At 36.4% G+C, this 25,557-nt stretch overlaps 1 protein-coding gene across 1 annotated transcript; it reads right to left on the reverse strand.

Moving 5' to 3' along the window:
• Positions 1-2,397: 2,397 nt before the first annotated feature.
• LOC109103883 (WSC domain-containing protein 1-like) lies at positions 2,398-25,557 on the reverse strand. The gene is made up of 9 exons (XM_042771335.1): positions 25,208-25,557; positions 13,916-14,547; positions 13,622-13,736; positions 10,688-10,872; positions 7,539-7,660; positions 6,955-7,126; positions 6,031-6,195; positions 5,086-5,286; positions 2,398-4,701 (listed from the first exon to the last, which is right to left on the reverse strand). The coding sequence occupies exons 2-9, from the start codon at positions 14,331-14,333 to the stop codon at positions 4,349-4,351; spliced, it is 1,731 nt and encodes a 576-aa protein (XP_042627269.1). The 5' UTR covers positions 14,334-14,547; positions 25,208-25,557; the 3' UTR covers positions 2,398-4,348.

Below are 25,557 nucleotides of genomic sequence, written 5' to 3' on the forward strand. Positions count from 1 at the left end.
ACCAGCCTAGATGACCCTTCTGTATCCTCATGCTTTAGTAAACACACCCTGCCAGAGTTCTTCTCATCTCAGACATGTTTGATCTGTACATACGCATGTGTTAGGGCAAGAGTCAGCCGCACTGAACTTCAGCTACCATGAGAGAGGCACGTCGCCATATTTAAAAGACAGATTGCCTGCAGCTTCAAATGACACAGGGGAATGAACAGCAAGGCCTTTTACTGCTGTGCTCTGAGGGGGCTCAAAGCAATGATCAAGGAGAGGGGAAAAAATGTGATTAAAGGTTGATGCAAGACAGATGCAGGCACCCTGTCTGATACAAAAGGCGACAAAACGCAGGACAGAAAGCTTTAAGTCCCCTTTATAAGAACCATTTTTGCAGAGTTAACCGTGAGGTTTGGATATTATTAAATGCAAATAAACGAAGAGCACAAATTCTGAGTATGGAACAACATACTTGGCTACACGTCATGTCACTTTCATTATGCTAGTTAAAGGAGCAGTTCAAGCAAAAATTAAAATTTTCTGATTTTGAAATGTACTTACCATCAGGCCATCCAAGATGTAGATGAATTGGTTTCTTCATTCAACAAATTTGGAGATATTTAGCATTTCATCACTAGTGGAAACCCTGCAGTGAATAGGTGCCGTTAGAATAAGAGTTCAAATAGCTGATAAAATTCCTCTACTGAGAAGATTAAAAAAGACACCCGCTTGCATCATGAATTTTATTCATTGTGTTTTCACAACAGCAGTAAAACCTTGGGGGCCGGCCCCTCACAATAGCATCCGCGCAAGTAAATAGCAGTCACAGGGTCTGACCAATGTCAAGAGAGTTTATGAAAATCAAAAAAAGAAGTTTTGAGCTCATTATGCCTCTTGTTCCTTTGCCCAAGGATTGCAGAAAAAGAACCTATTTGCTGCTGTGGAAAGTTCAGCAAACGTAGTCCATGGAATGAGGCATCAGAACATGAACACAACTGTGCGTGCAAACACACACACACACATGGGCACCTGCACACTACTTTACACATATCAATGTAGCGCATGTGTGCACCGTATACTGCAGGGATCTACAAGATATGCACGGAAATAAAATTCTGTTTCATTTAGACATTAATCTGTCACAGTTCTCCAGGCAAGACACAACGACATCAGCACCAAGCCTGCAGGAAATCACAGTGGGGGTGCAAAGGATTTCATTTATAATTCATACGGTGCACAGCTTTTTATTCTCCACAGCAAAGGCTCATAGATCCAACCTAAAGCAAAATCTGATATATTTCATTAAACCTTATATATGGCTCATTAATTATAGTCCTGTTAAGCTCTCTGATGTATATCTCTTTTCAGGAATCCTTAGGGGCCAAAAAATGTCATGGGTGCCAAAGAAATTTAACAATTTATAGTTAATAAAGGCTTAAAGGGATAGATCACCTAGAAATGAAAATTCAAGAAAAATCATTTACTCACACTCATGTCATTGTATGACTTTTTTTTTAGTTTATGGAACACACACAAGAACAAACATGTGTGTATGTGTGCGTGTGTGTGTGTGTGTGTGTGTGTGTGTGTGTGTGTGTGTGTGTGTGTGTGTGTGTGTGTGTGTATATAATGAAAACCAATCAGGTCCAGTGTTATTTTTGGAACCCACTGACTTGGACAAAAGAGCAGAGAAGTGTAAAGCACTGTAGAGCAGTGTTGATAACCTAAACTAAATCTAGCAAAAATATTTTTTGCGAATTGAATTAAATAAAAATATCAATATTAGATGAAAAAATTTAAACTGAAAAATACTTAAAAGGGATACTCCACCCCAAAATGAAAATTTCGTCATTAATCACTTACCCCCATGTCGTTCCAAACCTGTAAATGCTTTGTTCGTCTTCGGAACACAATTTAAGATATTTTGAATGAAAACCGGGAGGCTTGTGACTGTCCCATAGACTCATATTCTCCAAAATGTCACTACGGTGATGTGGAGAGACACAGAGGAGACAAATTGTTGAATAAAATCGTTATTTTTGTTTTATTTGCGTACAAAAAGTATTCTCGTCACTTCATAACATTACGGTTGAATCACTGATGGCCGATGGACTATTCTGACAATGCTTTTCATACCTTTCTGGACCTTGACAGTGTATTTTACTTGACAGTCTATGGGACAGTCACAAGCCTCCCGCTTTCTATCCAAAATATCTTAAATTGTGTTCCGAAGACGAACAAAGCTTTTACGGGTTTAGAACGACATGGGGGTAAGTGAATAATGACAAAATTTTCATTTTGGGATAGAGTATCCCTTTAAGCAAAAATTATATATATGTATATATATATAATATATGTAGATATAAATATGTATATAAGATATTATAAAAGCATATACAAAAATTACTAAAACTAAAATAAATGCAGAAAAATGGGGGAAAAAACCCAATTCAAAATATCCATAAATACTATAATAGTATATAAATAATACTAAAATAACACTGGTTGGAACGACATGAGGTTGAGTAAACGATGAAAGATGTTTCAATCTCCGGCAAACTATTTTTTTTCCAGTGTTAAAAACTCTTCCATCCCAGCTTAGTTGATTCATCCAAAAAGTATAAACAGTATGGCTATGACACTATTAAACATTGCTCTTTGTCTTTGAACAATCAGGCCAGCACAGCAATGATGAAATGACAGCAATGACCCAATGATGAAATTTTGCGTGTTACTTTAATTTTTTCAGACCAGTGACTAATGGAGGGAGCATTTTTTTTAAAGTTACACACTTCGGCTTTTTTGTAAACCTACTCACTAAATTATGGACCAAACTCAAACAGTGCAAACTTTTTATTAAGTCTACACTGAATGCTGCTATCCGATTGATTTTTCGCGTCTTGTTGAATAACTCTGCAGAAACAGCCCCCGGGTGGGATTCCTGCCACTAGCACTACAGTGACATTGTCTGAATCTGCAGCTGATCCCAGTTTGGCAATGTGCAAAAGAGTATTACACCAGCGCTTAATCCAGACACATCTGGAGCATGCTGGCGACGTGCTAATCAGCTCTGGGAGGATTAGCATCAGGCTAGCGTCATTCTGCAAGGCAAGTCTTGTCTAGTCTAGTTGAAAGCTTTGGTTCCGTTCTGAGGGAATCTAGACGGATGGGGACAGTCACCACTCTTTTGACTTTGATGTAAGCTAAGTATGTTTGCCATATCATATTTTCTTGATCTTGTAGGTTTGGAAGGGAAACGTGTTTGTTATTCTGTTACCCCACAACATAGTATCACGTTTCGCATCTGTCAGGGCTGTTACCATCATAGATATGTTGCACTTCATATTCAGTTTTGTGGTCAGTATGACTTTTTCAATACTTTAGTACGTCCTCAACCTTGTCCTCAATACACTACAAAAATGATTTTCTTACTCAGTATTTTTTTACTTGTTTTACAGTACAAATATCTAAATGTTCTTAAAATCACGATAAATTTATTGTTTGTTGTTTTTGTATTGTCTTGTTTTCTAGAGAAAAAAAAAAACTAAATTAAGTGAGTTGATGCTTAAAACAAGAAAAAATATCTGCCATTTGGGTAAGAAAAATAAACTTAATTTGAAGGTTTTATTTTTCTTCCCCTATTTTTTTTGATAGGCTTTTTTCAGATAACAAGACTTTTACGTAATTTTGCTTATCAAAGTATCTTGTTTTAAGAATTTTGAGATATTTTACTGGAAGAAAAAGACAAAAATACTAAAATCATTTTTGCAGTATCTGTGGTTATCGCCTGTTATGTTAATAAATAACATTCATCCTAGCATTTATGATATCAGCTTTGTAAACAGTCAAACATTTTCTCTACAAATTAAAAAACAAATATGTCACCGTATAGTAATAAAATGATGTTTTTTTTTGTGGTCATGTGGACATTTCATTATCATCTACAGTACATGTCAGATTAGTTCATAAGCAGTTATACCTGTTGTTTATTTAGGCCTCTTGTTGACTTGTAGTTGAATTATGTAATTAAGCACTCAAGTTTCTTCCCAAAGGAGGAAGGAGAACTTATTTAGCCACTGACTAGAGTCTCAAGTTCAATTCTGCAGTCGTCAAACCTAATCTTTATAATTATCCACCATAGTATGGCAACAAAGTTGAACTTTGTTTCCTTTCGCAGACTTATCCACGGACCGCCGTTAAAACATGACGATCTCAAAGCACAACAGCATCATATGCCACTTTTTTCAACCTCAATACGTGAGGAAATAACGTATCAAAATAGCTCCAAGACATTATAGTTTGTAAGTTTGTAGCACTGAAGCTTGAGCAAGACAACCAGTCCTGTACTCTAGTTCTGGACTTATCATCTTGGGAGATACTCCTTTGGCAAGCTAGAATGGTTGCTGGCTCTGAGGGCCTGGTCCACAGTGCTGATGTAGCCATCAATCAGCCGTTTCATATCTGGGGTGAAGGGGTCAAAGCTGGGCCGTCGTGCACCTGAGCGCTTGAAGTGGCCATCCTTGTTGCACTCAGCACAGAGGAGCCGCTCTTCGCTGACACTGGTATTAAGGAAGGAAGTGATGGATCGTAATGTGGGCACCAGTGACTCCTGCAACTCCTCATAATGCACCACCAGAAGGTTTTTTCCATAACGCAGCCAGTCCAATACGTGAGAAGCCCACCAGGAGGCATAACTACCCACAAATTCTGGCCACTCTAGAAGGAGGAGAAAGTAGGACGGTAAGAAATATTACGTAAAGGATTTGCACTATATGTTAAACAATCCCATTACAATAGATAAACAGATTGATAGACAGACTAACTGAAAATAAATAAAAACTAAATATGAGCTAAAACTATAACTGAAACAAAAAATTCAACCTAAATAGTTACATTTAAAAAGAAAAAAACTTACATAATATTACAAAAAAATGACATTTAAAAAAAATATGAAAACGTAAAAATAAGTTATTACATTAAAATTAATAATTTTAATAAAAACTATCATGGTGTATAAATAATATCAAATTAACACTGACACATGCATAGCATCAGTCTCATGCACACTGCGGAGATAAACTTTTACTGTACTCATAATACCTTTGCTCTTCCAGTGCTGATCAGAAGCGTAACCAAGATGCCCGGCACACTTGCGGTTGAACTCAGCCATGAGCGAGCGGTAGGGGTTTCTTATCAACAGTATTGCTGAGTCATACACCTCTATATCCCGCTGGCCGCTCTCATGTGTCTTCACACAGATGGTTCTTCCACTCTTCCAGTAATCTTTCTCACCCTTGAAGCCTGCACAGTTGGGAGGAGAAAAGGATTAGAATATACAGCCAACTGCATGTGGCGACTGCTCAGTGCCGCCTCTCAATCCAAACACATGTTCCAAAAACTGCATCAAAAATGGTGTTAGTCCAGGCATGGGCTCCACGGCCCCCCTCAGGCAAATGTGTCAGGTTCTGTGATGGATTTGAAAAGACACTGTGACTTTCAAGGCAGGTCAAGTTCTTTAATGATAGAAAAAAATATCCTGAATAAAGTTTGGCATTTGAAAGAAAAGAGAAGGTCAGCTTTGCCCAAATGCATGTTATCAAGCGGTCTCAAATAGCTGCACGGTAGGAACTGAAGAAAAAGATGAAAAATGTTGAGAAACTTCACAAAAACTGTATGAAGTTGCTCTGCTGCTTTTAATAATTCATTCCAAAAGACTCACCAAACTTTGGAGTTACTGTTTAGATCAGTCCAAACTTCTTTTAAAAAAAGGTAGTCCTAAGCCAGTCCTAATGATAATGGAACTGTTTTATGCAGTATGTGCTTAGTAATGCAAATAATGCCATGACATTGTGGTAGCAGATTAAACTTTGGTTAAATGCCCACTTTCCATTAAAGACATCAGCCTGTTTATGTGCAAAATCATAAATTCATCCCATCCAATGTCAGTGCAATATTATTTTTCAAAGAGGCTTGATTTGCGACGATGCATGCAAGCGTTCAAAACTGTAAGATTTATGATCACTGATAGAGTGGTGATACTGTTACCTCTATTGTAGAGCGTGCCATCAAAGTAGTAACTGCCTGTGTAGTAGCCAGTGGCAAGCTCGATCAGATGCCTCACCCAGGTGTTTCCTGCACCAGGAAAACTGGACAAAGCCACGAGTGTGCTTGACTTCTCAGGTAGAAACTTCTTCTCTGTGCATCTGGAATCTGGACAGAAATACATTTCTAATATTTATTTTCACTTAAAGAAGGTAAGTTACCATATAACAACTTGTTATTTTCAGACAGGTAGTATTTTATGGCATCTATTCATTTAAAAAAAAATCACATTATAAAAGTATAGTCCAATCTTTAGGAATAAAATTATTTTAAGGACTACTTTAACATTGTATTTTTTATATGCTGTGCTTTTCAAGTTGTGTGTAGCACCTACTGCTCTGCATAGCCTTCTGAAGGATCCTGATGTTAGGTAAGAATGGCTAAAGTTTATTTTTAAACTGATTTCAATATTTATAATAATATGAAATGTTTCTTGAGCAGCAAATCATTCATTCATTCCCCTCACAATTTATGTGACAAAAGCACTCAGTAGAAATCATCTCTAGTTAGCTACCAAATCCACCCACAAAGACAACAAGCTGTTAAAGATATTTACTTTCAGTCTTGCTTATTATTTTTCTCAGTCTCAGATATATGAGTACTTTACAGATGTTGGTGCCCTTAGGCTATTATGTGTTGTGAGAAAGTTTTGCATTGCCAGGTATACCTAAAAAGTTATTATTCACTTTTACATTCTTTCATGACTTCCCAAAGAAAAAATCTTGGAATTGAAGGAGCAGGCACCCTGTTTAATTCTAGCATACATCTCGAGACAGAGCTCTGTGTGAGAAGAATAAACTGCCCGTGTGGGGAAATGTGAGCACAGAGGTAATTATTAAGATCAGTGAGGTTTCCACAGAGTCTTACCTTGAACAGGTGTCTGATAAACCTGGAGGAAGAGCTGATGGGAACTCTGGATAGGCAGACTGCTGTTTTCCACAGCACAGAGCTCCTCTTTCACCGGCTCATGAAGAGTGAAGCGAGCAGTGGCATAGCCACAGAAACAGTCAGGCTTCCTGACCAGAGCCAGAGGAAACTCCTGATAAAGAGAGAGTAAATATGTGTATGAATGATACCAATGTCTCTCCAAATCCATACTCCAAATTATAACTATTCTGAGTAATTATTATCTGAAAATGTTCTCAAGCAATGCAATTAACTTCTCAGCTAAAGACGAGGATGAATCAATTGACCATTTTGCAAGAGTGCAACAAAGCATGACCATCTTATAGAAAGGGCTCACATTATACTGCAATCAAGGCGATAAAGCTGTATAGAAGATTGATTACAGAGTGAATTTGTGCTCTCTGGGGACACATTAATATTTAAACAAGCAGACTGTGTTCAGAAGAGTGGGAAAAATATCAGGTGTGCACCTAGCAGAGCAAGAACTACAGCAGACCATATCCAATCCACATGAATCTAGTATTGATAAAGTCAAGAAGTCAGACCTGATCCATGCAGGTCTTGATGCACCACTGGGATGTGAGGTTGGGCTGAATGGCATGAGCCAGGGAAGCTGTTGTTGTGTTGTCAGGTTTTTTAAAGCAGCCCCTGTAGCGCACCTTTCTGTCTGAAGGCAGAGGAGAATGGGGAGAACATTGCTGACTGACAGGAGAAAAATAGTGCAGGAACAAGATTTTGTGCCGACACTCAACTCATTGCTTGAAGGTTTGGAATGCTGCAGTGAATGTGTAATTAAGATGTATGCATATAAAAAACTCATAGACCTTCAAAGAAATATCAAACAGTTCAAGGAATCAGGTTGTATGGGAAATGAGTCAACTGCAAAGAAGCTACATTTCACAGAAATAGGAAACTACGCTATTTAAAATTAATAATTTGATCTTTTTTTTTTCGGGTTGCTTCAGCTTTTTCCAAACCCTTTTCAGACACAGCTGCATGTTTCTTTCAGCAGGTGCTTTTGATTACAAGGAATGAAACTCACTATACTTTGAATTGACATTTTAAATTTGAGTTTCTCTTGATAACAGATGTACACAACATAAATATTAATAATATGTTTAGTTGAAATCTATTACCATTCAAAAGATTTTTGGATGTTTAGAAAAAAAAAAACTTTAATGCTTACCAAGGCTTCATTTATTTAATAGAAAACAGTAAAAACAGCAATATTACTAAATATTAATACAATTTGAAATAACTTTTCAGGATTCTCTGATGAATAAATAGAAAGTTCAAAAGCAAAGCATTTATTTGAAATAAAAACCTTTTGTAACAATGTCTTTACTGTCACTTTTACAATAATGGATAATCATATTTGTATCATTTATATAGCACTTTCCAAAGCTCACTGTAACTGTAAAACATTTTAGGAAATTGTAATGACTTAAAACCCTTTGAAATTTTGTATCATTGAGATACTGTTATAGTTTTTATTTATATTTTGAATCAGTACTTTTTATATTTATATTTTCTATTTTCATTCCTGTTAAAGTTTTATGTCTGTATGTTTTTTATTCATTTCAGTTTTAATTTGAGTTGTTTTAGCTCATCAAGTTTTGTTTTAGTTAACATTTCTTTTATTTCAAGTAATGATTTTTTTAATGGTTTTAGTTTCAGTTTTAGTTTTAGTTAACTAGAAGAACCGTGCCACAAAACATTTCTGCATCATTATATAATTATAATAATAATAAATGTGTATTCTGTATATACATGTTTCCACAGCTTATATCCAGCTAGCGTTGACTTGATATAACTGTGCCTACAGCAAACAAGCCCAGTGGAGAAACAGATTCACCTCAATGACAAACACCAGACATGAGTGGATACTGTGCTTTAAGGCGTTTGTATCTGCATTAGCAAGTGTGCTCAGGGCTTTCATGACACTCTGTCACCTCTGCAGGGTAAACAAGCCCTCTGTAACTGAAACCCAAGGGCTTTTGTTTGCATTTCCAAATAAATGAAGAGTCCCTGCAGATCACCATTTGCTTTTGAAGTGATCAAATGATTCTTTGTGAGTGCCATAAATGAGACACAGCTGCACGAAAACACCAAACAAAGCATTATTACAACACAGTGCAGAGGAGCACTGCAAGCCTCGGGTGAGTCTCTGAACTTCTTTCTAAGACAGGTGGCAGACTGTTCAACTATAACAAAACAAGTCAGCCCACGGTCACTGACACAGTGATTCTTGAAGAATATTGTGCACAGAATATTTTCACACAAAAATAGGCTTTGTATAGACTAATCTATTGACCTCTTTTAGATTTGTAGTCAATAATAACAAAAAACATACTAAAATTATTTAATAATTTGGGGGAGTATGTATCTAAAACTATATAAAGGTTATATATGTATAAAAATACAAAGAAAACATAAAAAAACCTTTTAAAGGTGAGAGAGACTGGGGGAACTGTAAGAATTTTTAAATATCCATACACACCTTTTAAGTAATAATATAATTGCTTTCATACTTAATGAATAGTTTCATTTTTGAGACCTACTGTACAATTAAATGCCATATGACAAATGACATACACAACCATTTAAAACTACCATTTTTTAAAAGAAATGAATACTTTATGACACATTAAAATGTGACAGTAAAAACATTAATAATGTTACAAAATATTTCTATATTGAATAAATGCTGTTCTTTCAAACTTTCTATTCATCAAAGAATCCTGAAAACAAATGTACCACAGTTTCCACGAAAAGTTTCAGTTTTGCCATCACAGGAATAAATTACAGTTTAAAATATATTCAAATACAAATATTTAAAAGTGTAGTAATATTTTACAGTACTACTGTTTTACTGATCAAATAAATACAGCCTTGGTAAGTGTAAGAGACTTAAAAGATACCTACATTCAATCCATTTTTTATATTTTGATTAGTCTGACTAGATACTTTAATGAAATAATGCTCATTATGCATTTTAAAGATTCAGTTCAAAGATTCAGCCATACCATTTTAATTTCAGACAGCAGCAGGAAAGAAAAAAGTAAAAGGTAAAAGACTCATTTTTCTCAGGCTGGGAGGGGACTGTGTCATAACTCATTAAAGAGTGTCACTGAACAAATTTAAAGCATTACAATTGCCCCCGGTGTCCCCTTCACATTTACAATTTTTAGCATAAGTTAGCATAACCATTAAAACAGTCATTTAGAGACCTCTTTATGGCTTTTCTGTTGCATTTCAAAAACATCTTAAAAGCAACAGCCCGAACAATGCATAAATCCGTCTTAACAAGACATTATTATCTGGTACAATGGATTGCATTTTCAATTTAGGGCACAAAACATATGGTCAGTGCTTAATAGCTGTGTCCGTGAGTGTTGTGCTGGGCCAAATCCAGTTGGCCTGAAACTGCAGAGGCACACTGGGTCAGTACACCGAGGTCCAACGGCATGTTGATTAACAGTTGACAGACTGATGAAGAAACCCGTTTCAAACATATGGCCACATCAAATCTCCACTGCAGAACCAGCGCTGCTTTTATCCAAAGCATTACAAACAAAAGTAATTATTTTAGTTTAATTTGGTTTATGTATATATATTATATTACAAAATAACAGATGCAAATAATACATTTCTATTTACATTTATTCATCTCAAACGTATTTCAAGCACTCACATCTCCGCTGGCCAGGGAGAACCTCCTCCACCTTGTAAATGGACAGACGGGACACACCTCCACAGATGGCGCCCTTCTCGCCTTTGCAGTCCAAGTTACACTCCTCCTCTTTCATCCGAGCGCTTGTGATGCGGTTGCCACAGTAACACTCAGACCCATATTCAAGGCCAGCGAACTGGTAACCGCTGTGTAAGACAAAACATTCAAAATCTAATTATACACAGAAAACACTGGCCAGCGTGGATGAATAACATGAATATTTATAGCTTAAATCTCTAATTTCTTAATACAAAACAATATTACATTTATCATAATAAAAGAAATGCTTATGTTTTACATATGTTTTCAAATGATCTAATTATAGGTCTAATATAATAACTGGTTTTTGGACTGTATTTAAAGGAGTGCAATGTCCTATGTTGATTTTTCCAGAAAAGAGTCACTGTTGTTCTATCAAAACATTTCTCCTTGTTTCAGCATCCCAACCACCTTGGTAGAGCAACACTGACACAACCAATAGCATCAGCTGGGGGCGAGGCAATCTGTTTGGACACCCAATAGTAAGCAGGGTAAATGTTTGGGACACCTTTTAGAAATCAACCAATTTTTGTCGACATTAAAGCTCAACTGCCAGACTATAAAAACATTTGTTTAGAACTGTTTTGGACTGTTTTTGCTTGTAAACTGTACTTGATCTGTGAATATTTCTCTCCTGATTCAGAAAAGATCACTTTTTTTCTGTAAAAAACAATATCATGTATAGAGGCCTTCTATTTTTAAGCCACAAGCTAAAATTATCTTGATGAATTTATTACAAACACGCATCTTTTCATTTCATAAGATGTAAATTGATGGAATGGAGTCGTGTGGATTATTGTGATGTTTTTATCAGCTGTTTGGACTTTTGTTCAGACGCCACCCATTCACTGCAGGGGATCCATTGGTAAGCAAGTAATGTACTATTAAATTTCTCCAAATATGTTCCAAAATAAACTCCTTTATATCTTGGATGGCCTAAGGGTGAGCAAATTTTCAGCACATTTTCTTTCTTGGGAGAACTGCATGTCAGTGCATACTTTGATTCTCCCAGAAAAGCTCTTACACTTTGTAACTCACACTAAAACCCTTAGAAAAAAAGACCAGACCCAGCAGGGATTCTACTAAAGTCCACCAGCATCAGTCCATCCATCCCTGGGTGTGGGCTCAAGGGGTTAACAGCTGGTGATTGGTCAGCTTGCTGAGCCAAACATCTGTCTCACTTTTTCCATACCCTGCGGTGCTAGCCTAAGCCACTTTGTAGTGGCAGCCCTTCTCAGGGTGCCATTGCAGACCGCCTGGCCAGCTATCTCACAGTAACAAGCCTGTCCAGGAAGCTCCTGCATACATCTCCATCTCATCTTTATCAATAAATGGAGACCTGAATAAATAGAGTCTATGACGCTGACAGCAAGTTGGCTGACGGTTAACCATGACGATCTTTGTCTATCTCAAAGCTTTTGTCCTCTGGCCTTCTTGACTTTTTTTTGGAGATTTCAAAAAGACACAGCACGATTCCATTCAAGCATGTTGGTGTAGGGCTCAATAGGTATTAGCTTGAGCCCCTCTGCAAATTGTTTCCCTGATCCTCTGCTTGAAACATGGCATTGGTACTGCCATGGCAACCCAGCCAGGGACATCCTCACTGTTAATCTGCGCTCTGAATTAATCGCTCAGTCTGAGCAGACATGTACCTGCAGACATTAAACAGGAGAAGATTTTCTCACTGTCACCTATCTGTAGATGATAACACTGGGCTGGGATGTCAGATCCTTTTCAGTCTGAGCAGTCATAAAGTATTTAAAAAAAAATTTATTCTTAAGATATAAATATGTTCCATAAATATGGTGTCATGCTACTTATTTTTAAAGCATTAGAGACTGATCCCATGATTTTGATGTGACAACTTTTAGACATTTTTTTATAAACTATACTGCATTTAAAAATAAGATTTATAAGATATAAAGCAAGTTGGCTGATATTTCTATCATAAGATATTTCTTTATAAAAACATTTTAAAAATCTCACTGAACTCAAAGTTTTAAAAGTTTTAAACAGTAGTGTGTATCTAATATAAAATTATAAAATTAAAATTAGCATGAAAAGTTGCTTGTTAAAAGACTATATGCCAAAAAATGGAATCGAATCGTAAAATCGTAAAATCGAATTGTTACAGAATTGCAAAAGCCTCACAGAAGATTACTATAAAATAAAATAAAAATTAAATATTAAATAATACTAATTCTGAGGCAGATGCTCAATATTTTTTAAACATTTCTGGCACCTGCTTGCACTGAAATAACTTAATTGTTCAAGTTTGTTTGTTTGATCATTGTATAATTTTTACAGATCATCTATCTAGATGTAATGCAAGAACATAATATTGCCTTAAAGTTGCCAACACTGTTTATTATATGACTTTCTTTATCACAGGAAGTGACTATGTCATCTCTAGTGAATGTTAAGTTTCATGTTTTCTAATGGACTATTTAGATTCCCCCTGAACATTGCAAATGTCACCCAAGTAATTAAATAAACTCTGAAACATTGGGGGTAATTACAGGAGGTCAGTCTGCCTCCCACTTGTTCTCTGGTGGTCAATTATCTGTCAGCCTAAGAACTTGAGAAAGTGTATACTGCATCACGGCAGATAGATGTTTCTCCTCCAGCATTAGCGGAGTCCAGGTCCAGAGCTGCGCAATTCCCAGCATGAGCTCCGCCAGCTGGCACAGGGATGCACACTGCATGATCTTTTCCCTAAACACTGTTTCATTATTTCTTGATTTAAGATGAGCACAGAGGAGCCTCCAGGCAACAGATGTCCATCTGCTTTTCGGTAGCTCTGCAATTAAAACAAAAGCTGTGTGTATTTGAGTATACTGTGTATTAATCACATACCTTTCCGTGCAGGTGTCCTGACACAAGGTGCTGGTCATTTTCCGGAAGTCATAAAACACCATCCCTTTGAGCGTCCGGTCTTTGGCGTCATCAAGAAAGCAGCCGATGTACGTGCCTGAGCGGAGAATAACAATCGCATGAGAAATTCAGAACGTGACCTTTTTCTGCGCAAACAGATGGGAAGATTCTGCAGCACAGCTTGGAACTGAGATAATTGAGAGAATAAACCAATTATCATAAACAACCAATTTGTTATTCTGAAAAGCACACAGCTCATTTAGCACCGAGTTTCACCTTTGTGTCGGATTTTTCTTTTCGGAAGAACTTTCTCCACTCTGGATGCTTCCTGTTCGGACATGAGGCTGTGGAACCAGCGGCGTCTCAGATATCGGATCTCCTGGTTTCGTGAGATCAGCCATTGTGGTCCAGCATTGTCTTCGGATAAAACACTTTGGTATCCCACCCTCATTCCGGTGACCCGAGTGCCCATTATTCCATAACTTGTCCGGAGGGCAGGTGCCTCCAGGGCCCTGGGAGGAGATGGCAGAGACGGCAATGGAAAGTAACTGCTCGTCCCACGCTGTGACACCACCAATCCATGTCTCTGAAGAAGAAGGAGACTTCCAGCCATAATATATGCGACACCGAGGAACAAGAAGAGCAGCTGAGTCCGTCGCAAGAAGCGCTGAAGCCTGTAGAAGGGCTTTGCCATGTTGCCCTCCTTCCAGGTTAGTGGGAAAAAACCTTGAGTCTACGATTTAATGCTTCCATTGTTCCAACAAAAAAGGCAGTGACCAATTCCAGGTGCTTCATTCTCTAGCAAGTTCGACCAGTGATACTTTATTCACATTCTTTTAAAAACTCTTTTACATCCGCTTGATTACAGAAGTACTTGTAGCTCTTATGGCTCAAAGACTTCAGGGAACCTGGTGGGAAAATAAAAAGCAGTAAGATGCAAGTCAAAGCACATCTTTCTCTTTTTTATTCTCATGGATAGACCAAAGTGCTGGAGACAAGAAAGAAATATAGAGAGAGTGTGTGGCAGTTATTCTGGTAGTATGTCTCCATTAAGAGGAGAGAGCTGGAAAAGCATTACCTGTTTGTGCTCCTGTCTGTCTTTATGAGTACACAGCGGTTGTGAAAAGTCTAAGAGGGTACACTACAGTCTGCTAATCAAGGCGCAAGCTATGGGTGGGCTTGGGGTAGGGGTCTGAAACTAAACCAAAAGAGAAGTCTGCGTGTGTGTAAATAACAAAGTGAAGTCTGTCATTTCAGAGGAGCAGCATTTTGGCTACAAAATATATATATATTTTTTTTTTTTCTTTTTTTTATATTGGAATACAATATTGTGCATTTTTGCTCAAAAGTTTGGAGTCAGTATTTTTTTTAATTGATCAAAAGTGACAGTTATGATGCTTATAATGCAAAGACATTTATAATGTCACAAAAAAATTATATTTCAAATATATGCTGTTCTTTCGAAATTTCTAATAACCAAAGAATAACAAATATATAACATTTTCCACAAAAATTATTTTCAACATTGATAATAATAAAAAATGTTTCTTAAGTGGCAAATCAACATATTAGAATGATTTCTGAAGGATCATGTGACACTGAAGACTGGCGTAATGATGCTGAACATTCAGCTTTGCCATCACAGAAATAAATAAAATGTAAACAAAAAAATTCAAATATCAAACAGTTTATATTCTTTAGAAAATACTGTTTATTTTCTTTTTTTTATCAAATAAATGCAGTCTTGATGAGCATAAAATATTTATTTCAAAAACATTAAAACACTTTACTGATCCAAAAATGAGGTCCCACTTTACTGACCTGATTAAACTGAACATTTTAAAGCTCAACAGATGAAAATTACTGAGAGAAACTCTTTAAAAAGTCAACAAAGAATAATTTGTATACTGTTCCTTGTACAGTACATGTCCAGGTTCAGCTTTAAATCTGTTTGCCTGGCAAGAGTGATAAATCACTCTTTAAATTTCATTTCTTTTCAGTATTCTCAAATGCATTTTCATGTTTCTTTTTTCTTTTCTTTTCTTCACTTTCCTTCCTTCTCTCTTTTTTAAATCATGAAACATGCTCATTAGCTGGCTGACTGACTGAAATGAAATCTGGTTTAGTACTGCTAAATCTGAGCCAAGTAGTTTTAATAACTTAATAACTTGCAGCACGTTTTCCTTCAATTCATTTTAGACATTCTTGAAACTTTCAGCTCATCACTGAGAATCCTTTTGAGTGGCAAAAACTTGAAAAACAAACCCTGTAACAAGCCTAACTGAACTCAGTGGTGAGCTGTCCCTCGCTTCCATTCAGTCTTGCCAATTAAGCAAGTCTAGCTCTACAGAACCCACTGTGTGCCTCACATATTCACCCAGTCTATTTCATCTGGAATATGCCTGGGTCCACAGTCCACATTAAATGCATAATCACCACACTACACGTGAATATGAATGTGGATTTGTTTTAATGGGGTCATGAATTGAGAAATCAACTTTTAGTTGAGCTTTTGATATATAAGAGATCATCTTAGTAAAATAATATCCTGTAAGTTTCAGAACTGAAAACATCCTTGTTACTGAAATAAATACTAAATGTGCTTACCTATGACGTAGAAAGGCTAAACGACTAATTCTGAAACCCCGCCCACTGATTTGCGCATGACATAGTAGGGAAATAACACAAGTGTGGGGCTAAACTGGATCGAGCAACCAAGCAATAAACATGGTGTTAAAAATCACAAAAAGATCGCAGCACACTTATGTGAGCAAAAAATATTTGTACTATGTGTGACTGTCTGATTATTTGTATGTCTAACCAAAAAAGTGAATTAGTTTACTAAAGTTAGTTTTTAGTTTTCTATGCAAAACTGTTATCCAATCATAGCAGTGGGCGTTTACTTCCAAGTCTTCAATGCCCATAAAAACTGAGTAGAAAAAGCCTATTAGGTATTAATTTTGATGTTTTTGAATGTAAAAACTACACAAACGTCATAAGTGGACCTCAGACAACAGTATTAAAAAGCCAGTTCATGACCCCTTTAATGCTTAAGTCTTAAAGGAGAGTAAAAACAGAATATCTAACCAGTCATCAACCCTATTTACTTTCTTAATGCAAGTTTTTGTTCTTAAATGATAATGATATTTTTTTTTTAATGAAAATGCATTTCGATTTTCCTCTGAGATGGATTTCCTTTTCCACTGACCCCTTAGGCCACACAGGTCATTAGATGCGACCCAACAGCCAAATAGCTATAGCATTGTTTGATCAAACATACTACAGAATGCCCATTTTATGATCTAAGTGTTTCTTGATGGATAAAAGTCCTGCTCTACATTTTTTTTCTCATTAAATATTCCTTTTCTCTCAAATAAAGCCACACTGAAGAAGTTAAAGTGGGTTGCGATTCACAATGAAACATTCTAATTTCATTTATTCTTTTTCAATCTCATTTTACATCTTTAGACTTTGGGGTAAAAATGTCATTATTCTCATTCTGAGTCCAATTTTTATTAGAGATAACTGGGCCAGTTGCAGTTCTCCATACAAGCACAGCTTTGCTCACTGAACCCCTTTTGAGCCCCCCAACCCCTTCTTTTTAATCCTAGTGCTGGCAAAAGGCCTAGATTTGCATAAACGTTTGAGATGCAGGGGCGGGTGTCCTCGCCAGCACCAGAGGAAACCATAACTACGAGGCGGCTGAGAATGTCAATCAGCCTGAGGGCTCATTATTCTTCTAGCTATGAACAGTGAGTGACTGGCGTCTGGTAGTTTTTTCCCCCCTCTGCCAGTACATGGAGCAGCTTCTAACAAATCTATCCTTTACAAGACAGAGGGTGCATGCATAGTTGACAGAAATCAAAATAACACCCACTGCATCTGCCATTCTTCACCTTTATTTATCTTATTTTCAAAATCAGTTTTAGAACTTTCTAGTACTGCAAGATCTAAAAATATTTAAAAAATGATCATTTAAAGAGGTCATATGATGTTGCTAAAAAGAACATTATTTTGTGTATTTGGTGTAATGAAATGTGTTTATGCGGTTTAAGGTTCATTATTTTCCACATACTGTACATTATAGTTTCTCCTCTATACCCCGTCTTTCTGAAACACGTCGTTTTTCAAAAAGCTCATCGGTCTGAAAAGCAAGGTGTGCTCTGATTGGCCAGCTATCCATTGCGTTGTGATTGGCCGAATGCCTCAAGCGTGTGACGGAAATGTTACACCCCTTACCATTTCGGTGCTTTCCTTGTCATATTCATCTACTGTATTAATATGTGTTTATCATTTGAATCATTTGCAACAGTATGTTCTCATAAACCGTTTTTACCCATGAATAGCTTTTGAATTATATACACAAATATGTAAAGCTGCTTTCATGTATATGTACCAGCTTTACAGAGAGCTGAGAGCATAGATTAAAGAACCATTCACACAATACAAGTTCTTGTGTTCAACATCAAGATAAAATTGAGCTAAATAAAGACATTTTGGAATGTGAACTGTTTTTGTCTAGGCACACCATCCTAAAAACGTGGCGCTTATGCGAGATGCTAAAAAACATCTTGATAAATATATACACCCTAGATGAGTTATTGAATATATAAATACATACACATTGAAAGAGATCAAGCAACACGTATGTAGGGCTTTGTGTTTTTGCCTTGGAGCAGATTTTGTATATTTATGGGCACTTTATGTCAAATCTTACTGACTTGAATGATTATTTCTGTTCTTCGTTCATCTCTGTATCAAGCAATCAAATACATATTTCATTTTGTAACATGAATGAAATCAAGGTACTACAACTAACTAGCTATTTTTACTAACAGAGTAGAGTATTTTCTTTTTTTTTTAGTTTTGAGTTTGTGTTAGAGTTCATTATTTATATTATATGGCAAATTACTGATAACTGATGCTCAGCATTTTTTAATTTGTTCTATTTATTTATTTATTACTCATTTTAAAATGATGTTCAGTGAATTCTGTTCAGGTGCTATGCCTTCACTACTTTGAATACTCATTTAGAATTTTCCACTAAACCTATTCAAAATCACTTTTGAAAAATGAGGCAGAAATGAGGCCATGGTATGTTTATGAGATTACTTTCGTGTCATGTAAACCAGAGAATTTGGCAGTGGTCCATTTTTTTTTTTTTGTTTAGAATATTAATTACTTTAAATAACTGAAATTAATGGAGACAAAGGGAGGCGGCTCGATTAATTATAAGGATGGTGAGAGATGAGTGGGACACATAATTCATCTTATTTTATCTTTCCTTTTGCTCTGTTGTGTGCTTGCCGGTAAATGGTATTGCATTTCACACAGAAACAAATGCATTTATGAATAATAATGCAGAGCCAAGGTCATTGCCATTTTCCGTTCAGGGAATCTGATGACTCCACGGTGCATTTCAAAGGGCATTAAGTTTGAAAGCAAATGTTATTCGCCTTTATTTGATGTATAATTTATTAGTCTATTTTGCTGTTGCTCTTGTGGCATATGCCGCAAAACTCTTGAGTTGTAATAGCATGGGGCTGAGTCTTCATGGCTGTCTGTGGACAGCATCGCGTGGGTGCTGTAGGTCCAGACTGGTGCACTCATTTGTCTTCATCTGCTTTCCCAGCGTGTTATCATCTCACTTACAGCAGGGCAGCCACACTTCCATCTCAGAGGCTGATGGGACTGACCCTGGAGCTCAGATGCTTTCTTTTCTCTCATCTAAGCATCTTGCCACCATCTCTGACCATCTGGCTGTTATGTCCTCCTCTTTAGTATCTCTAAACGAAGCATTTCAATAAGAAATGTTCAAGCGAAGAAGGTTTCCACAGTCATAATCTTGCTTCTAAAGAGTGTCACAGTGGGGCGGCAGACACATGACAGGTGGCCCGCTGTTCTCCTCGCCTGCAGTGACCCCAATCTGTCCTCCTTTAACCTGTTAACTGTCACCCCGTCCCGTATACGGGACGCCTACGTTTACTTCACTAAATCCTTATCTAATCACGATAAACTATATATCGTTGGAAAGGTTTAAGACTCCTAAATAGATACTTTACCAATGTTTTTTGTTAAAAATGATGTAGGAAAAGTAATAGATTAATTTATGGCAAGAGTGCACCCTCAAAAATCTACATAACAGGAGTTCTGACCTTGTCAAAAAAAAAGTCTTCTTCGTTGCCTTTTTCTCTGTCACACTTTAGAAATAATCAGAAATGATATAACAACTGAAAACTTAAAATTTCAAAATTCATCCTTTAAAACCCATTTTAAAATCAGACACTGCATTACCACGAAAATGGTACATCAATATCATGTTATAAAATGTTTTTGTTCATGAATTATAAAAATTTTAGTTTGGAAAGTGCACTTTCAAGTCTATGTTCAAAAATGTGAGTGACAGTTAAGGGGTTAATATATATTTTCAAGGCCAAATGCAAGAAATGAGGGAGGGAAAATATTTTATATTAAGCTTATTTATTTCTTCTCATTCCTAATGCACTGTAAAAAGTGGTCACATGCGATTGTTACCGTGAGGAGCTGTTTCTAACAATTTACATTTAATTTTGCTAGTGTAACCTGATGTATTTAGGTTAACTGAATCATGTTAAATAATATTTTGACTTGAATGATTCATTTAATTTAGATGCTACCACATGATTTTTAGATTCATTAATTCCACTATACACTGCAGTGGGAATGAAATCTACAAATTAGTTTGTAGCAGTATGTGTTTCATATATTCTGTCATATGTTCTTGGTAATAATCTTGCTCAGCATAACACCCCAGGGTTGAATAATCTAATCAAAGATTTAAAGAGCCATTTCCTGCAGTTCACTGATTGGCAGCAAAATCTAAATTGTGTATGCAAAGGTTCCAAGAGCAGTCAGACAACTAATTAAGAGTTCACTTATCAAAACTGCGTCTTATTTTGCATAATATTAGTTTAAAGGAAAGGAAAATAAACCAAAAATATGCAACATGTTATTTCGTAGTGTTCATTTCAAATCAAATGAATAATTCTGCCTACGTTTTGGAGAAGATGAGTCCATCTGATTTGAAACGCTCAACTTAAATTATTGAAAAATCATGCGTAATGCTTAATCCAAATCCTCTGAAAAAAGAGGAACCTCCAGCTTTGAGCTGAACTGCAGGTGATTGTCAATCACTTTATTCACAGCCTACTACTATTGATCATCCACTGCAGGAATTGATCTCACTGCAGCGTCCAAAAGCTCCATATAAACAGAACTGTTTATTTGTTCTTAATTTGGTGCAATTTTGCTTTTGAGCCAGCTGAGCCTTTGGTTAAAACACATAAAGCCTTTTGCAAATACAAACACGTGTAAGTATACTGCAGAGTCCTTATTCTCGTTATTTTTGCTGATACATTTCAAACGTGTTCCATTTCGCTGGTTCATGTCCAGTATTTACTAGACACTTACAGCGGCAAGAGAGGAAAGGAGATAAGTTATACGATGCATTAAAATTTGGTTAGGAATAGTCTGTCTTTGATTATTTATGCTTTGTGTTGCTTAAGGCACATTTACATTTGCAGATTTACAGCCAGGCCATAAACAAGGCACTATGACTAAAATTCGCTCAATAAATGCTGGTTGAAAAGATGGCGACTGCTGGCCCCTGGACACCAGTTTATTGACCACTAAACTACAACGGATGCATGCACGAAGAAGTGTAGCCGAAGTACTGACACCAGAGCACTTTAACACCCACAGAACACAGACAAGTAAGTGTGATCATTCTGTGGCCTCTTCTTGGAGATTGAAGCAAGTCCTGGCAAACCACAACACACACACATCCATATACAATAGTCCTCGCTGAGACAAACTGACAAGAATGCAGCATTATTTCCACGTATTTTGCAGGAACTCATCACCATCAGCTGCAGAGGATGACACTGCATTCCAAGAAATGTAGCCATTTCTTTCTTCAGTGTAATTTCTTCATTTTTTTCAGCTGCTGCAGTAAGTAAATGTAGTGGTTTCTCATCACAAATTGACTGTGAAGTCTTTCATCTGTGCAGAGTCAGCTGTCTGGTTCAGTACAATGAAATTTAACAAGCTGCATCATTACTATCATTTTCCCCACTTTTGTTAGTTCCTAAACCAACATTATACTGTAGGTATAAGCCCTTAAAGGGGGTGCAGGAACACAGAAGAAGATATTTTGAGAAATGTCAGAGTATTTTTGTCCACACTTTGGAAATCAATTGTCAGCAAAACTGATTGTTTTATAGCCAACAATCAAACAACTTGTGCAGCTAGTTCCTTTCAAACTAAATTATTGTATATAAGTGTCGTGTGTCCGGTTGTTTTAAATTTTCATATGCTACTTTGTAGTATTCCATCGGAACAAATAGTTCACAAAACATTCTTCAACATATATTATTTTCTGTTTTGCAGAAGAAACGAAAGCTTTGGAATGACACAATGGTGAGTAAATGATGACACTATTAAAAATTTTTTGGCAGAACTTTCCCTTTAAGGAGCAAATTCACAATTTTTTGCATAAAAACCTGCATCTTAATCACTTATCACCTGCAGTCCAGTTCAACTTGAATTACTGTCAATCTTTTCTGTGTATATTAGGCTTATTATCAATTGTTTATTATTTACAAACTCAGCGCTTTAAATCGACTGCAATTATTGTTTACATACATATTAACTGATCATTGCAATCATCTTAATTTAGTAATTTTTCAAATAATGATCAGAAGATGAAGAAGAGCCTTATAATATCAGATATCCAGATATGTGGTGCAGGCAAACACAGTTTTTGTATTTTAAAAATGGATTCAAGAGTGTGGATCAGGATATATGTAAATAAATTATGATATCAATACATTTTTAGTAGGGGTGGGAATCTCTAGGCACCTCACGATTCGATTTGATTATAATTCAGAGGGCTGCGATGCGATGATAAAACCATTATCGATGCATCTTTTTTTTCTCACTGTGTGACTATTGAAGCAAAGTATCTGTAATGATCAATAATGAATTTACTTCCAATTATCTTTTATTAATAAAACAAATGGAAGTGATTTGTCTAGTCATCTGGAAGTTTACATTTGCCAGCAAATGTCCCAACATTGCAAAGAACCAACAGGAAAAGAAATGTGTGTCTATAGCAGCATACTTGTAGTAAATTAATAAAGACTTCAGCATGTTCTGAATCCCTAACAAAAAAATAATAGACACAACTTGCATATAGTGTGGCTCTTGTCCAGGTCTTTTTCCTTTCAACTTCATAGAAGAACATGGACTTTACAACCCTGCATTCAACATGAAGTGCAGGAGGCAGATTTAATTGATCATGGATCGAAAGGAGAGATAACTGACAAGATCATGCTGGAGGATTTGATGCTCAACAGATCTTGAGCTCATTGACAAATATCTGATCTTTTAAGATCATGTGCTGCCTTTACAGAGTGCGTGTGATCCTGAAAGTGATAGTGAACTGCAAGCGATCATTCACAAGCGCTTTCAATACCCCTCATATTGATAGTGGCTCCCTGATGCGCAAAAATTATATACTGTACAATATCAGGGCTCTAAGCCATATGCTAGCTTTTGATGCAGAGGGTGCCTGATCATACATCTCTTACATGCACGCCACAGACTGTCGGGGCGCTGCACTTCCACGCTTCAGAGTTCCACCTTTTACATTCCGTCAGTATTAAGTTATCAATTAATATTTAGAAAACCGATTTTTGACATTTGTAAATCGATTCAGAATCATCCACATCTGCACTGCGATGCAACCAAGTATCAAATTTTCCCCCACACCTAATTTTTTGTGAATTCTTGCTTTTTTTATGGTAGAAAAACAGCTGTAAATGTATAAGTTTTAGTATACAGCTCAAAATCAAAATTACAAGGCTCTTTCCAAAATATGCAAATCAAAATTAATAGCCATGGCAAAAACAGTCCATTCAGTCTATTCAGAACACTTCCATCAGGCTTGTGGGACCACAGGAGATGGAAGAGAAATAAGACTGTCGCTAGCAAACTGTGTTAAGGCCAGAAAAGAAAAACTCCAGAAGTACAATCAACCAACCTCCATGCATTCATTATTTAGAACAGGTTTTAGCGAGGCTGGAGAAACACTGACTGCAGTCACCAGTGGTCGGTCAAACCATGGGAAATCTGAAGGGAAAAAGGCAGCCTGTGCTAATCAAAAATAATATTACATTAAAGATATTTACATTAATTGAGACCTGGTTCTAGGCTGAATAATCAACTGCTTCAGATCGCCTGTAATTATTGTTCAGAGACTTGACATTGTATAGGCAGAAATGTAATCACATGCTGAAAATAATCTCTAAGTGCTTTTTTTTCCCATTACTTTGATAGCGTAATCTTTTCAAGCACAAGTTAGTTACCATATTTTTTTAAAGCAGGGATAAAAATTAACAAAGGGGAAACTATGACACACAGTACAAGTACACTGGTGTAATGCAATCATGAAAGATTATGCATTCATTTACAAATCTATGGCACAGATACTTCTCTGAAGATGAGACAGTTTGCCCCATAGGCTGTAAATGTATGCTGCTGAAAGGTCAACCATGACAAAATGATCCTGATTAACCCTGTGAGACATGAAGGCTTAAGACTGACTCATTTACAGTCAGTCTGGATACATTGCTTTTTCATTGACATAAAGAACCAATATAATGATGAAGGATGAGGGAGGAAAACTCTAATGAAATCTATGGCATCAGGGCGCACTCAAAAGACACATGTTAGTGCAGTTCATCAGATAACCGCAGCTCTTATGGGCAAATCAGATCACTGGGAACATCATATTTATATACACAACTTCAAAAAAGACATGGTATATAACATGTTATGTTTTGTCGTATCACAAAGACAAACACATGTTGTATAATAAACTGATTGCATATTGTTTAAAAAATAAAAATAAAAAAGGGTTTATTCCTTTATCTACAGAGCCAAGGATCCCCCATTTAGATTCTCAAATAAACTAGAGATCCCTATATGAAAAGCCAGATTTTCCAACGAGAAATATTTTTCATTAATAACTGTAACAAACATTATTACTTTCATTAATGCATATTGGATATTAAATATATATACAAATATATATATTGATCCATGGACCCCCTTAGAAGACCTTCACTGGCTGTATATTTGTGTAACTATTATTACTTCTGAGGGCTTGGTTTTAACCAAATAGGCCGACACTATACAGCCATTTCTGTGATTCTAAAACATTATTTGTACTTTTGAGACTATAATAGAGTACAGACTACATTTACTTTGACATTTAAAAAACATCAGGTTCAGTCACTTGGACATCAGTCATCAACACTTGTTTCCATTAACTAAACTCCCCATGACTCGAACAGATATTGGTGTATAAAAGTGACGAATTGCATAATTCACGTAAACTCTCCAATGTATTTAGCCTGAAGCTATAAAACATACTAAACATTAAAACAATACTTTCGTTATGTAAAAAAAAAAAAAAAAAGCTTTTTATGCATTTAAATTTGGTTAAATTATAATAAATTCTCTTACCTTTAGCAACCACCCCAGTGAAGAATAACAATCTTGTAGCATAATAAATGTATTTCAGAGCTTGAGATTTCCTTGGGTTGAACGTCTCTTCGTGAACATGAGCATCTCTTTCATTTCGGAGGCAAGCCGCATATCGCTTTCTCACTGTTTTGCTATTTTGCTCAACTTGATGTGTTTCTCTAATCCTCTTGCGTTTTCTTATTTCGCATAGCTGTGAAACCACTATAACAGCGCTAATCCTTATCTAAATCCGTTGCCTTGTCCCCTTTGCTTTGCAGTCCCACGTTTCTTCTCTGTGGACGCACGTAAGAGCCCAGCTGTTTTCAAGTCGGACAGCGCCACCCGTGTGC

This window comes from Cyprinus carpio, chromosome A15 (genome assembly GCF_018340385.1).
Source record: "Cyprinus carpio isolate SPL01 chromosome A15, ASM1834038v1, whole genome shotgun sequence".
NCBI classification, from domain to species: Eukaryota; Metazoa; Chordata; class Actinopteri; order Cypriniformes; family Cyprinidae; genus Cyprinus; species Cyprinus carpio.

What these genes read in the sequence shown, in the direction of transcription:
- LOC109103883 (XM_042771335.1), bottom strand. Translation starts at nt 14,333, where the DNA reads ATGGCAAAGCCCTTCTACAGGCTTCAGCGCTTCTTGCGACGGACTCAG. An exon ending in CAGGACACCTGCACGGAAAG is followed by an intron (nt 10,873 to 13,621) that starts GTATGTGATTAA and finishes TGTCTTACACAG; the next exon opens with CGGTTACCAGTTCGCTGGCC. An exon ending in TCAAGACCTGCATGGATCAG is followed by an intron (nt 7,127 to 7,538) that starts GTCTGACTTCTT and finishes TCTCTTTATCAG; the next exon opens with GAGTTTCCTCTGGCTCTGGT.